This window comes from Hippoglossus hippoglossus, chromosome 19 (genome assembly GCF_009819705.1).
Source record: "Hippoglossus hippoglossus isolate fHipHip1 chromosome 19, fHipHip1.pri, whole genome shotgun sequence".
NCBI classification, from domain to species: Eukaryota; Metazoa; Chordata; class Actinopteri; order Pleuronectiformes; family Pleuronectidae; genus Hippoglossus; species Hippoglossus hippoglossus.
This window is the reverse complement of record NC_047169.1, coordinates 20693417-20708045: the sequence shown is the minus strand read 5'-3', so window position 1 is coordinate 20708045 and position 14629 is coordinate 20693417. Positions and strand designations below refer to the sequence as shown.

The window sequence follows — 14629 nt, the reverse complement described above, 5'->3', positions numbered from 1 at the left end:
TGTATAAGTAAATCAACAAACTACAATAACAACAATTTCATTCCTTTTTCATATTACATTTGTGAGAAGTTATTACAATTTTAGAACCTGAAGATTTTCACGGTCCCACAAATGTAACAACTCCCTGCAAATATAACCGCTATTACATTTGCAGGAAATTACATCTGTGGTAGGCAACTGCTATCAAAAGTTGCAGATTTGTATTACGTTGTGGTTTATTACATTTGTGGGCTGTTATTACGTTGGTGTTACAAGGCAGTTGAACGCTTTGTAAAGCCAGTTACTGGACATTAAGTAATATAATGGTGCCATGACTGAAGAATGCAACTGTAAATTGTAAATGAAATAACTAACATGTATATAATAAGTTGTATCGTTCACTGCACCACTGTAAAAATATAGTCAGTAGTTCATTTTTGGAACTTCTTTTGTGTACACTATTTTGTAGAATCATGTAAGTGGGCCATTGAGATGATGCAGTTTAAAAAGTATTCGACATGGGGGTATGATATGTAGGGTGATAAAACATATTTTCCGACAGTCCATGAAGGCAGCAGCAGCGGCACAGACGTGGCCGTGGCGCTGCTGCTGCTGCTGCGTTCAAGTGACGCAGTGTACCGTGTGGAGCAGAGGGAAGGAGGAGGAGGAGGAGGGGGGGGCGAAGTTTCACTCTCTGCATTGCAGCCTGAGCTGCTGCCGGACTCCAACACAACAATGGCGACTCCCAGTCCCGACAGCAACTCCACGGGCTCCGGCAACAGCGGCCGCGTGGTGGGATCCGCGTCGCACCAGCTCCACCAGAACACGCAGGGCGGCGGCGGCGGCATGCAAGGTGGGCGATCACAGCCCGGGGACCCGTGTTTCCACTGGGGAGCCCGCAGCTAGTGAGGACATGTAGCTTCTAGCTTCACAGGCGCAAACAGCCAGCGTGAACACAGACGCGATAAACCAGTGTTTCCGGTCAGAACTTTCAAGATAAAAGCCAGATTGTGGTCCATGTTTACCATGCAATCGTTTTGTGAATCGTGAAAAAGTTTTATTCTGAGTTTACTGATCTACTAATATATGAATGCAAATTGCAGACTTTGGACTGGTCTGGCTAAGTGTTGTGAGTGTAGCTGGTAATCTAAGTTCTTTTTATTGGCGGTAGAAGAAGAATGATGTGTTAAAACCACAAAACCGGTGACTTGTAGAATATCACTTTGATTCATCTATTGCGTGACATTGGCAGAAACAGGATAGGCTCTGGTACAATAAGAAATCTAGGCACCAGCGTCACCCATTTTACTATTAAAATGACACATACAATAGAATTATATATTTTATATTATTATATATTTATATATGTACACCCATAAATTCTAATTTGCATGAAATAATTCTCAACACTTTCGTGGAGTTAGCCATTTTTGAAGTTGCTCTTTTATTTTTGTTTTCTGAATTTATTTTAGAATTACACAATGTCCTGTTGATAGCAAAATGTTTTGGTCCAGATTTGGCCCACATCCCACGTCCGGCCCACACACCTCATGGATTGATGGCACTTGGGCGGTCTGCTCCTGTTTGCCAGATCTGGGCCACAAGTAAGCCATCCCAATACTGCATGTCAACCAAAAGTGGCCCACGTTTGTTTTGTGCTATTTGGGCCACGTTCACCATTCATCACGTGCGCCACTTGAGGCTCACAACGATTTTTGTTCGGGCCGTAAGGACCCTGTACACACCTGGTATTAACGTGTTTTTTGTGATCCAATCACAATCGGATCGCTCTAAATACAGATGTGAACGCACTCAGATTGAATATCAATGCGATCACCAGACCACATTGGAAGGTGGTCTGGGCCTCATGTTTCCACACACACACACACACACCACACCACACACACACACACACTGTTGTAAAAACAACATAACTTGGTCTTCATTATCAAAAATGACACACGTGTTTGTTTGTATAGAGCTGGGAGGTGAGCTCCGACCTGAGATCTGATCACCAGACACGCAGGGGGCCACTTCTTAATGCTAATCCAGCTGTCCACTTGTGATTGCATCACTAAAACCACATGTTAATACCAGGTGTGTACTGGGCCAAGAAGCCAAGAACTGGCCCACATACGTACACATATTTTAAAATATTGAAATATGCACTCCTATGCTATCCTTTATATGCTATCCTTTTATCACAGTCAAGTACTAAACGACTCATAACCCTATATTTGGGTCACAGTGTGGTCACTGATGTGTAGTAAAACGTTTATGAAGTCGCGCTTTTATTTTGAAGGGCCGAAACTCGCCTAGCTTGAAGTAGCTCCCTGAAACTCCAGCGGGTTAGCAGTGGTGTGTAGCTACTGTGTAGCTGCTGGTCCAGAAGGCCTGAAGAGTTACTGAGATCTCGGTCTGCCATGTTTCGATTACACACCAAACCACCAAGCTTCGACAGGAAACATATAAAGTAACGAAAAGTCGTGTTATTCAGCGGCATTATTACACCAGGCTGCTGCACGTACCACCAGGGCCTACTCTTAAAAGAGTGTGTCCCTCCTCAGCCAGGCCACTGCATACACCGCTGTCTACAGAGTACACACACACACAGACACACAAACAAATCAGTTCAGGTCAGACATATTGATCTAAGTGTGTAGACGGGGATGTTTTACCCTCGCTGGTCTGACAGCGTTTACTCTGTGTGCAACGTCACTTCTGACCCGTGTCTCGGTGTGGAAGTATAACAAGTCTGTTTACCTCTGCTCCTCTGAGCGGAAACAACATGTCTGTCTCGTGCTAACGCGATGTAAAAACGGTTCCGTTTCAAGCTAAGCTAAGCCAGAATGTCGTGTGATGCGACCTAGCCTTTCCGAGTACACACTCTAAATCCATTATCGGACGGAAGCCGAGCCCTGACCGCGGCCAAACGAAATAAACGTTTTTTTTGTGTTTTCAAATTTCCAGCCATGACAGTTTTGGATAAAAACCACAGTGAAATCCCTCTGAAACCTGGTAAAGCAGAAGCAGCGCCCAGTAGCAGCTGTGGAACTTAGCCTTAGCTAGTTGGGGACCGGTTCAATTGGTGTTAGTTACTAGCATTAGCAACTAGCACTGATTAATCGCCCGTGTTTAACCACGTATTGTCGCCACAGCGGTTGAGACTCAGTGTTTATTTACCTGGAAAACAACGTGTCGGGCAGGGTCGCGTCCGATAATGGACGTGTTGACGTTAGCCGCCGGCTAATGGGCCGGTATCTCCATTGATTGAGTGTTTTTAGCTCATTAGCAGCAGAGCAATTGTTGTGTCCAGATGTGTGTTTGCCAGATGTGAAGTGTCAAATGTCTTATCTAAACCCCACAGAACCCAACACCTGCTGGAGATGTCAGAATGAAACAGGTATTTCACTCTCTACACTACTAGGTCTTAGTCTGCTGTTGTGAGGTCATTTGTTTACAACTGTGTTTGCCACATGTTGGCAAAGGCATCCCCCTTCCAATGTTCCCTACCCACCCTCTTCTGTTGACCTTTATTTTTGTTCTAGTTTATTTTCTGTTGTTAGTGTCGTTCTTTGTTTAAAACAACAAACAAAACAAACCCTGCACTTTAAAAAAAAAATCCTCTCATTCCATGCATGTTTCCCATGTAGTCTCCATGTTAGAATGATGTAGACACAGTTGACAGACACCATGTGATGAGGCGCTGCATCGAGCGGCCACGTTCCCGCGTGCGTCGTCCTTCGGCTGCACAGACGATCACAATGTGGCCGTTTCAGTGTGCCGCTCATACACAGATTGTCACTAGTGTGCTATCCACACGCACCACGCTCCTCATGATGTGCCACTCTTGTTATGCTGCCATCTGAACATTCTTAGTGATGTACCACCGCTGGTCCACTGGTACACAGCAAAACGGGAACTTGAGCACAGATTATAGCTGTTTTCAGACACGACCTCTGGGGGATGCTCGGAGAATTGGGTATTCTTTTTGCATCGGTGAATCCAAAAGAGAATTCCTCCTTTTTTTTATCGGCTCCTTGGGACATTCTGCAGACTTTAATCCAGGGGACTGGCTGGAGAAACTCTGCAGAAGGTCTGGAGTCTCAGTCCGACATTTGCTTTCACACATACAGCCCCTCTGTCCGGAGCATCTCTGGAGATCAGTGCATGTCTGAAAGCAGCTTATGATTCTTGCTCCCCATAGTCACGGAGGTAAACGTTGGACCCATTTTTGTTTGCAAGCCACATATCTCACCGACATTCTGACACCAAAATAGCCTTTTCCAGACAAATCAGGAGAAAATGTAGTTTGCCTGAGCAAAACGCTACTACTACATAGAGCAAATTGTAAAATTCTGTTAATCAGTAACGGAAACATGGGTACCAAATCATTTCCAAGTGTTTCCGATTTGAGGTTGCATTCACGGGAATTTTTGTTGGTGACACTGATCACAGAAATCAGTAGACCAGATCCTCTCATTTCCGTTCCGCCTTCGTGGTCTTTGTGGGCCGGGCAGACCGCATCCTCTGAAGGATGCAGCCCCTGAATTGAGACACAGCTGGGGTCTGCCAGTGGAACGTGGTTCTTTACAGTAGAACAGCGACATAACCTCTCAGAAAAATGGCTTAAACCACTAAAACAAGGGTGGCACACCACAAGCGATTTCTTCTTGATCACAGTATCACAATCTTGATCACACTCGTTTTTTTCAGCGACTGTACTGAAGTGACATCTGCAGGGGGAGGGAGGGGGGGGTCCCAGTAATGAGAGAAGGAAAAAAATCATTTTAATAAATTCCACCGTCGGGCTAGAATTGACTAAACCTGTTAAAACTGAACTGAATTTCATTCTGATGTGAGTACAATGGAACATCAGGTTTCACACACCCACCCACAGACACACAGACACACACACACACACACACACACACACACAAACAGTTGCCTGGCAGTGCACTGACCCAGACCCCCCATTCTAAATATAATGGTGCTTCTTCCACCAGCTAAAGCACATTCACAGTAACCTGCCCTGTATCACACTTCCAGCTTTTGACTCGTGATGGGATGGCACTTGCTAAGAATGACCCACTACTAGCACATAGAAACAGGCCCTAAGGAAACGTAGTAAAATGTGTTTTCTTTACTTCAGGGTTTCAGATAAGCCTGTCTGGAGTTTCCCAAAGTAAGCAATAGACTCGCACACAAAGCACACCGACCTTTTACTATATGTGGGTACACTTCAGTAGTCTAGAGTGGTTTCAATTCCCTCACTGCCTTTCAGCCGAGTCATGTTTCTGTCCTGGCCTGATGAGCGGCCACGCTGCTGGTTAAACACCCATCTACCTCCACAGTCTTCATCACGCACGCACGGAATCGGACAGAGCAGGCGAAAAAAGAAACCACAGTAGACTATTGAAGCAGCCTGTGTGGTGCTCTGGTAGTTGGGGAGTCTGTCCACTGTTCCACTGCTATGAGCTGTCCCGAATTCAGTTAAACAGCCGAGAAAGATTCATTGTGCACCGGGGCTTAAAGGTTAAAGGGATCTGTTTGCACTCGAGAGCTGGTTGAGCAGGGCACGGCAAAGGGAACTCAACACTTGAACGCAGCACTTTGCAAAGAAGCTCGTACAAGTTAGCAGTTTTATTCTGGAGAGCCGTCGTATCAAACAGACTCACAGGTGACGCACTGTGAACGCAATAAGGTCTACTTAGCTTTGCCATAATGTGAATTTAATTTAATTTGAATCAATATTAAAGTGCTGTCTTAAGTGTTGGGTCACTTTGATTTCTCAAGGGAATTGCATTGGAAATGTCTTTTACCGGGGGTTCCCAATATCAATAACCTGCAGTAAGGCTCTTTTTGGCAACACAAATAATTAGAATGCATATATTATTTGTACCATATACAGCTAAAAGAGCTGATGCAGTGATGGTATTGGAAACCCTTGTTCCATGTGGGCACTTGTGCTTGTGTTCAAGATGCATTTTGTGCTTCTTCTGTCATTGAGAAGTGCTTGAGATAACCCAGAGGTCCGTCTCTGTATGAGAACAGCACTAAACACACTGAATCTTTAAACCACATTGACACCACAACAGTTTCACTATCCTCTGTTGACCCATTATGAAGATTTAACTGCCCAAAGCCCAATAATTTGCTGGGAAGTTTTGTGGCATAAATTCCTTAATGTTGCTTTTTGCACATTTTCAGCCAAGGCTTATCTCAAGTGTGTGTATAGTCAGATTTGACTGAGATGAGACTCTACTGTGTGTGTGTCCCCTGCTTGCATCAGCTGGTTGCACCCACAGTGTAGCGTGCATGTAGCAGGGATCTGGATCTGTCTCTCTCTCTCTCGGTCCTGCCAGGTAAACGTAAAGCGCTGAAGCTGAACTTCGCCAACCCGCCAGTGAAACCAGCCTCCAGGCTCCCGCTCCATCCAACGCCCCTGTCTTTCCAAAACCCTCACATGTGAGTACAGACAACTCGGATGTCAGTTTGTTGTTGTCATTTCATCTACTATCATTACGAGTATCATTACTCAATCAAAATTTCAGTTCTTCCTTGCCCCATGTCCCATCCTTCCACCAAGTTCAGTCCAGTAGTTTTTGCGTGATCCTGCCGACAAACCAATAAACCAACAAATGAACCTCCGGACAGGGATGAAAACATAACCTCCTTGACGGCAAATGTAATCATTTTGATGGTAATAGTTAGAATGTGCCCTGCATCGGGCGTTGTATCTCCGTCTCTCTCTCTTTCCCTTGATGCAGCTGGTGGTTGTAACATGATCACGATGGGTGTTAAGTCATAAAAACATTTTGCTATCAAAGCAGCAAGCTGGATTGATGCATTTTTTGGGAATGTATGAAAACTCAGACAGCAAATGTAAGGTTATGTTTTCACCCCTTGTCAGGAAATAACCCATTTAACGTTGGTGTTGATTCAGGAATTATTTGTCACTTTCTTTAACATTGTTAATTAGGGTGGTTGTCACTCTAGTTACTATATAACTGGATTACGTTCTCTGCATCTTATTGTGTTCCTTCATTAAAATGTCTGCTACTTTACGCCACTAGGTGGCACTGTCATAAAGCAGGTTCCAGTTGTGAAGCTGTAGATGGAGATATTAAGTATCAAGAGGATGTCTTATGAAGAACTGTGTATTACGTCATTAGCCCATTGGAGTAAAAACTTCTTTTCCCCCACTAGATTTCAGTCCCACCCAATGAAAAGAAAAGAGCTCAGATTTCAAACCACTTCATGGAACCCTCAAATGTTTCAGATTGGCAGAAGCTCATGGATTACTGATTAAATATTCATCATATCCACATTACTGTATAATGTATGTTCTTCTCATGGACACTGTCTTTTCTCACTCCTTCCTCTTTCCACTTCCCGTGGCCTCCTCCTCTTCCTCCCCTCTCTCTCTCTCTCTCCCTCTCCCTCCAGAGAGCGCATGCGGACACACAGCATCGAATCGTCGGGGAAGCTGAAGATCTCCGCCGAGCAGCATTGTGACTTCACAGCGGAGGACCTGAGAGACCTCGGGGAGATTGGTCGCGGAGCGTATGGCTCTGTCAACAACATGGTCCACAAACCCACAGGCCAGATCATGGCTGTCAAGGTGAGCAGCTGATTGGTTCTTACACTAATAGACCCACCTGAATCTACCTTAATCAACAATTAATCAGGTCATAATACAGAATCTAAAAGACAACTGAGCAGAATTTCATTCATCCAAACTATGGAATTTCTGCAATGTTTGTGTTCATGGGAAAAGAGTACGAGGAATGTATTCAATCTTTATAATTTTAAAAGTCTGTAGAATCAAATCAATCTTTGTGGGTTTCTATAGAGGACAAAAGTTCCAAATCAATGACATCAGCCTGATGATGATCACGTTCACTGAAGAGGGAACACACACACACACACACATTCACGTACTTCTATGTATGTGTGCACACTGATTGGCATAATGCATTTCATAGACCCTTAACCTAACCTTAACTACCACAACTAAATCTAACCTAAACCTAATTCTAACCCTAGCCCTAAAATCAAGTCTTAACCCTCAAGAAAGTGAGGACCAGTCAAAATGGTCCTCACAAATATATCGGTACAAGTACACACATCTACAAATGAATCAGTGATGGATACAATCCTTAGTTATAGCTTTAAATTATCCATAGCAAAGAAAGTCAGATCGTGTGAGTCCATCAATGGAAAGCTGAATGGTTGTGTTGTGGATGCTGCGGAAATGTGACCAATGAAAACGTGCGTTTGTGTCGCTCGTCCCTCAGAGGATCCGCTCCACTGTGGACGAGAAGGAGCAGAAGCAGCTGCTGATGGATCTGGACGTGGTGATGAGGAGTAGTGACTGTCCCTACATCGTTCAGTTCTACGGAGCTTTATTCAGAGAGGTCAGACAAACGCCTCCTGCCTGAACTCCTAAACTGTCTGCATTGACATCACATAATATCTCAATGATTCTCAGTCAGTCGCCAATAAGTGTCTGAGGTTGGTCCCTTTGACGTCTAAGAGTTCTTGATGGACACTAACTTTTTGCTCTTTGTTTCAGGGGGACTGTTGGATTTGTATGGAACTTATGGCTACCTCACTAGACAAATTCTACAAATATGTATATTGTGCATTAGATGACATCATTCCAGAGGAAATATTAGGCAAAATAACATTAGCGGTTAGTAGATGATTTTTCTCTTTCCTCACAGATTTAAACTTCACACCATTTAAAAAAACCATTAAAAGAAATGACCACAAGTGTTTTGATTTTGTCTTCAACAGACCGTTAAAGCACTGAACCACTTAAAAGAAAACTTGAAAATAATTCACAGAGGTAAGTTTTTAAGTTTGTATATATATATATATATATATATATATATATGTATGTATTAATATGTATATATTTTGGTCTGTTTACCCTTTTTTCTAGTTTGGGTGTGAACAGGATTTTAATATTTAAATTAATATGCTTTAAAAGAACATAATGTTTTGATACAGACTCATAAAGCACTAAATGTCAGCACAAAATATTGAAATTGGACAAATTCCTATTATTTCACACAGTATAACTTTGTATTTTGTGTCATTGTAGACATCAAACCTTCCAACATTCTTATGGACCGAAGGGGCAACATCAAGCTGTGTGATTTTGGCATCAGTGGTCAGCTGGTCGACTCCATAGCCAAGACCAGAGATGCAGGCTGCAGGCCGTACATGGCGGTGAGTCATCAGCAGTAATGACCGGTTGAGTCCTGAGCCACTAAGGTGTGAAGGATCCTGAGCTCAGGTTCATCTGCATTGGTTGTGTTTCTTTTCTCATGTAATCAGTCTTTCACCTCATGTTTTACCCATTTCAAGCAACATCGAAATGGTTTTTTGCACTTGACATAAAATGCTGCAGAAGTAGAAACCAGACGGATCATCCACCAGCAACTTTCCTGAAGCACAAAACAGTAGCACGTGTATTTTAACATCACAGACTCACTGGACTTCGATTTTACATCGGGTCCATTGTGGGAACTCTGGACGTACCAGTAGCAAGTTGGACTGTGTTAAAAAGAATCTGTTGATTACATCTGTCAAATTTCTTGTTTCATCTCATGTCACTGCTACACGAAAAACATGGAAGTGGTTTTAAGTCAAAATGACCTGTGGTCAAACTAATGTGCAAAAGCGACAGGCTCCTGACACAAATGTGTTAAAACACATACATTTTTTTGATTGTATCTTTCACATTTATAGTTAATAACTGACAGTTATGGACGAGGACTAGCTTCAAACTAATATACCAATTATTTGGATCTTTGGAAGTTGCAAATGAAAAACTGTCCAGCAGGGGTCAGTGCAGTATCTCAGTATCTGAGTCTCTCTCTTGTTTGTGTTTTCAGCCTGAGAGGATAGACCCCAGTGCTTCCAGACAAGGCTACGATGTCCGGTCTGATGTGTGGAGCTTGGGAATCACCCTGGTAAGACAAGTAGTTTTTATCATGAAACGTTACCTAAATCTGTTTAAGTCTGTCAGTGTGCTCAAAGTGCCTGGTTTGTGTCTGTTCTCAGTACGAGTTGGCCACTGGAAGGTTTCCTTATCCCAAGTGGAATAGTGTTTTTGACCAGCTGACACAAGTGGTGAAAGGAGAACCTCCTCAACTCAGCAACTCCGAGGACAGACAGTTCTCCCCCAAGTTCACCAACTTCGTTAACCTATGGTAAGCTCATTAAACTCAGTCACACATTCAAACAAGTAGAATTTGTGTGTGTGTGTGGGAGGTTATGTTATTAACTGGGGATTACACAAAAACTACTGAGCCAATTTCTATGACCTAAAGAAAAATCTGTTCAATTTTGGAGCTCATCTGAATAAATTGGCAGATCCAGGATTTTTTGTTTTCACTTTCTTTGTAGCGTTTCCCTGAGAATTAATTAAATCAATGGATTGGCAGGAGTGCACATACATGAAGGTCACTCTCACACACAACAGATTCTGGGTGAGAGGTACACAGACTAGTGTGAAAGACAAGTTCTCTTCAGAGAGAACTGCATTGCATGCCACTAGTGGGTACGCACACAACTGCAGCTGACTCTATGAGGTGTGACTGTCTGCGTGGACGGTAACAACTCAATGGGCGTAACACACTGTAACCTGTAACACACAATGCTGTGAGCGAGCATGCGGCAAAATGTTTGGGTCATTACGATGCTGTGGCCGGACAAATTAGAAGATTCGGGCCGCCACAGTCTCCTTAATGGGAAACACTGCTTTGACATGACGATAGAGGGCATTAGCCTGAGTGCTCGTCCGTTGGCCTTTTGGTTAAGATTGTTTATTGTTTTGTTGAGTGATATAATGACATCATGAACTGGACTCATTTTTACAGATTCACAATTTCACCATGGATTCACTCTATGGATACATTTTAATATAATTAGCTTAAGACCCCAAGGAGCTGAGGTTCTGACTGATTTAAGTCATGGAAGCAGTGTGGTCTGCTGCTGAATACCTTTACCCCTGTGCTGACCATGTCTAATGGTTGTACTCTTTCTTTCCAGCCTTACAAAGGATGAATCAAAAAGGCCAAAGTACAAGGAGCTTCTGGTGAGTTCGAGCGGTATTCTTTAGTTTCAACACACACAACTCAGGTTATGGGCATTTTATATTATACTTTCTAGTCAAATGTTTATCTATTTACATGTATATACTAATACTAATGTATTATTTGGTGGATAAATAGTCAATAGTGGTCTCAGAAAGAAATTTCTCAATTCCTACACGTATGAAACCCTTAATAAATTTGTCTTTTGAACATTTAAAGCTACGCTGACTAAAATTTTTTTTGTAAATGATCGACTATCTGACTGTTTAATGTGAAATTCGTAGCTCATAGTGATGCAGCCTCATAGAATGATCATTCGGCAGATCACATTCATTATTTTTCTTTCCTCTCCTGTTTTACATGGATAATGCAGTACTTATCTGGTGGACATGTTGCGTCTAACAAAATAAATGTGTTTAATATTTTGTATATATTTAATTTATTTCAGTATTATTTGACTGACATCTGTGAGGTGGCTGTGAATAAGTCTCAGAGTGAATATGAATATAGATGTGTGAATGGTTCACCAGCACATCTACCACGACGACTTTCGTTTCAGGGTTTTGTTTTCAGCCTCCTCTGCTGCCCTCAAGTGGCAAAAAATTATGAAAATATTTTAGTAAGAGTAAATATGTTTTACAAAAGTTTTATCTTTTAATATGTATGTATATAAATCATCCGGAGAACAAGACGAATCAGGTAGCTCAACTTTTGAAAAGATAACATTTGATTTTGTAAAAGATATTTTACAAAACAGCTACGACTGCTTGGTGCAATTAATCAATCAATTATCATTTTACCCTGAGTTTGTTCACAGGAGCCAGTCTAACACTCTGTGTATCCTCCCTCTCAGAAACACACCTTCATTCTGATGTATGAAGAGCGTTTCGTGGACGTCGCCAGTTACGTGTGTCGCATCCTGGATCAGATCCCCACCTCTCCCATCTCTCCTATGTACGTGGACTGACTGTGTTAGGATGGGGCGGGGCGGGGCACTAAGCTTTGTGATGCGACTCTTGTCATCTTTGCCCTCAGAGTTGCGTAGGAGCTCTGCCTGTTTTTATTCACACGTTCCAAAGAGCAACAGGAACTAAGTCCAAATTGCCCGGTGCAATAAGATGAATATTGTTATGCGAACACTTCCACCTCCCATCACCCCCATTTAGTATCAGTGAAAGCTGAAGCATCATCAAACATGTTCAGCCAGAAAAAAATGAAGACGTAACCTTGTCTCGGTAAAATGCAGCAAATCTTTACGTGACGAAAAAGGAGTAGAGTATACATAAATGGTGTGTGTGTATATGTAAGTATGTATGAATATATATATATATATTTATGTACACACACACCCTTTTACACAAATACAGAATTTACCAAATAAAATGTTTAAGAGTGACACTCACGACGTATGAACAAAATTAGCCGCCTGTTTTAATTGTACATTGAAGACTGTATGTATGCATATGTGTGTTCACCTCTGAGTTGTTGACATGTACAGATGTATGCTGATTCGACCTCCTGTCAATACACACACCTTTCACGCAGTTTGTTGTCGGCACCTGGACTCATGGCAAACGACTGAGTGTGCTAAAGTGTTTGTCTCTGAAAGCTCATGGATAAACGGTGGCTTGGCTTTACTTCTTTTCTTTGTTGTTCAATATGCAATCTGGGAGAGTTTGTCTCGATCGGGGACAACATGCGTCTCTCACATCCACTGCTTACTCCAGCGTGTACCTTTCACATGTTACCATTACTTTGGCATCAGGGAGCTAAGCATCTGCTTTTATGACAGATCATTTCGTGGTGGGCTTTCTCAAACCCGGTAGGTCATTGAACAACACTTGTGATTTTAACCCGCTAAACCAAGTTGTGACTCCAAAAAACTTTGTCAGACAGAAATGTGTGGGTGCTGTTTAGTTGCATTATCTCAAATCTGCTCAGTGAATTTGAATTCCTTATCAAATCTCTTTTTGTCAAGTTTTCAACATTAGCAACTTGTGAGAATCTTTAGTGGCGGAAAAGAAAGGAGTACCACAGTCTTGAGTGGCAGCCAAACAATGTTCACCACCAATGACTAAAACCTAAAAAATCCTCAGCAGCAGAGGATATGAAATTTGAATTCACTGTACAGAGGATATGACATTTGAATTCACTGTACATAAAAGGTAGGGTTGGTGATTGTTTCTTAAACACTTTATCTTATTTGTTGAAATCCTCATCACGTCCCGATAACGTCTCCAATTCGAATGAAATGATTCACTGGCGTACCTGTCTGTCACAAACTGACCTGCCTGTGGCTTAACTGCACATGACCAGTCTTCAGCCGGAGAGAGACACACACCGCTGAAGCAGAGACGATAGCCAGAAGTTAGGGAGTGAGTCACGGAAAAGTCGTCTTCTAGCAGTTGTTCGGGCAGTGCACGTTCACGTGTTTCGGGGGAGTTGCTCTGACGAGAAGGCTGATGGGAGGGGGTGGGATGTATCGGTTGCATTATTTTCAATGTGTGGCCTTTTTCCAGGATTATCACCCCTAGCTTGTGGAGTAGCCTGGAGTAACCCAGATGTAGCCTGCTGAATATTTAAACATCTATTTTCTCCTGCTAATGTGGCTGCATGAAGGTTTAACTGAGATGCTCTCTTGTAAGCGATGTGCCGAGACTGGACAGATCATCTCTTTAGAAAAAGTCACCACCCTGTTGGTCTTGTTGAACTGTAAAAGTCCCTGTTGAAAGTATTTGTCATTTTAACGGTCACAAGTAACAGTAATAGTCAGTGCTAGCTACAAATGAAAGGCGGCCTTCCTCAATGCTTTGCCAATACAAATGATCCATGAATAATAAAAGCTGAAGACATTCATCATCAGAGGTTTCTAAATCTGGTTTCTTTGCTAAAGAGGAACTGGATCATTTGTTTACTGGAATTTGAACCCTATTTAAATATTTTGACACAAGGAACTAGCATGCTTGTGTGGCAATAGGAATGGAGTTGCAGCTTGGTACTGTGGTCAAAAATGTAATGTATTAACTTATTTGAAATTCAGATTTAAGTTTTTTTTTTTTATATAATCTGGAAATACCTTTAAAACCAGGAGGAGTGTTGTTAAATGACCTTTAATCAGCAAATTATCTCGCTGAAAAAAAGATCCAAATTTCTCAACTGCAATAACTACAACAATAGATGAGACACAAACTGGAGCGAAGCCGATGCTACTTTGCCTGATGTAAAGTTACTTTAGGACATGATGCCCCTCAATGTAAATGTGTATGTATATAGTGCATCTAATCTGCTGTTCCTGGCAGGTTCTGCTCGACAGCTAAGGCTCATTTCCTGAACACACAGATGATCAGATCAAACAGTGAGGAGATCCGGCTGCTGGGTGCGGAAAGAAAGCGCGTCGGTGTGCAGCAGTCTGAGAATGAGCCTTAACGCTCCTCAGTAGCCTGTCATAGCACTGTACAGTTTCATTGCTCATCCACACTGATCACAGATCCACCGCACTGCCGCGCAGAAGTCAAACAGCAGTAACTACACTTGTTAAA

At 42.5% G+C, this 14629-nt stretch overlaps 1 protein-coding gene across 4 annotated transcripts; it reads left to right on the top strand.

Moving 5' to 3' along the window:
• Positions 1-629: 629 nt before the first annotated feature.
• On the top strand, positions 630-12727 carry map2k4b (mitogen-activated protein kinase kinase 4b). Of its 4 annotated transcripts, XM_034569909.1 has the most exons (14): positions 630-832; positions 1494-1583; positions 3347-3382; positions 5132-5164; positions 6345-6447; positions 7429-7603; positions 8280-8399; positions 8558-8677; positions 8782-8833; positions 9092-9219; positions 9888-9965; positions 10057-10205; positions 11047-11092; positions 11944-12727. In XM_034569909.1, the coding sequence occupies exons 1-14, from the start codon at positions 715-717 to the stop codon at positions 12055-12057; spliced, it is 1362 nt and encodes a 453-aa protein (XP_034425800.1). In that variant the 5' UTR covers positions 630-714; the 3' UTR covers positions 12058-12727. The 4 variants fall into 4 exon arrangements, with proteins under 4 accessions (XP_034425800.1, XP_034425798.1, XP_034425797.1 ...); XM_034569907.1 differs by lacking the exon at positions 1494-1583 and having other exon boundaries at positions 631-832; XM_034569906.1 differs by lacking the exon at positions 5132-5164 and having other exon boundaries at positions 631-832.
• The last annotated feature ends 1902 nt before the right edge of the window (positions 12728-14629 follow it).

Coding starts and splice junctions, on each gene's coding strand:
- map2k4b (XM_034569909.1), top strand. CDS start 715: ATGGCGACTCCCAGTCCCGACAGCAACTCCACGGGCTCCGGCAACAGC. Junction 6,448..7,428: donor TCTTTCCAAAACCCTCACAT/GTGAGTACAGAC, acceptor CTCTCCCTCCAG/AGAGCGCATGCGGACACACA. Junction 10,206..11,046: donor ACCAACTTCGTTAACCTATG/GTAAGCTCATTA, acceptor CTTTCTTTCCAG/CCTTACAAAGGATGAATCAA.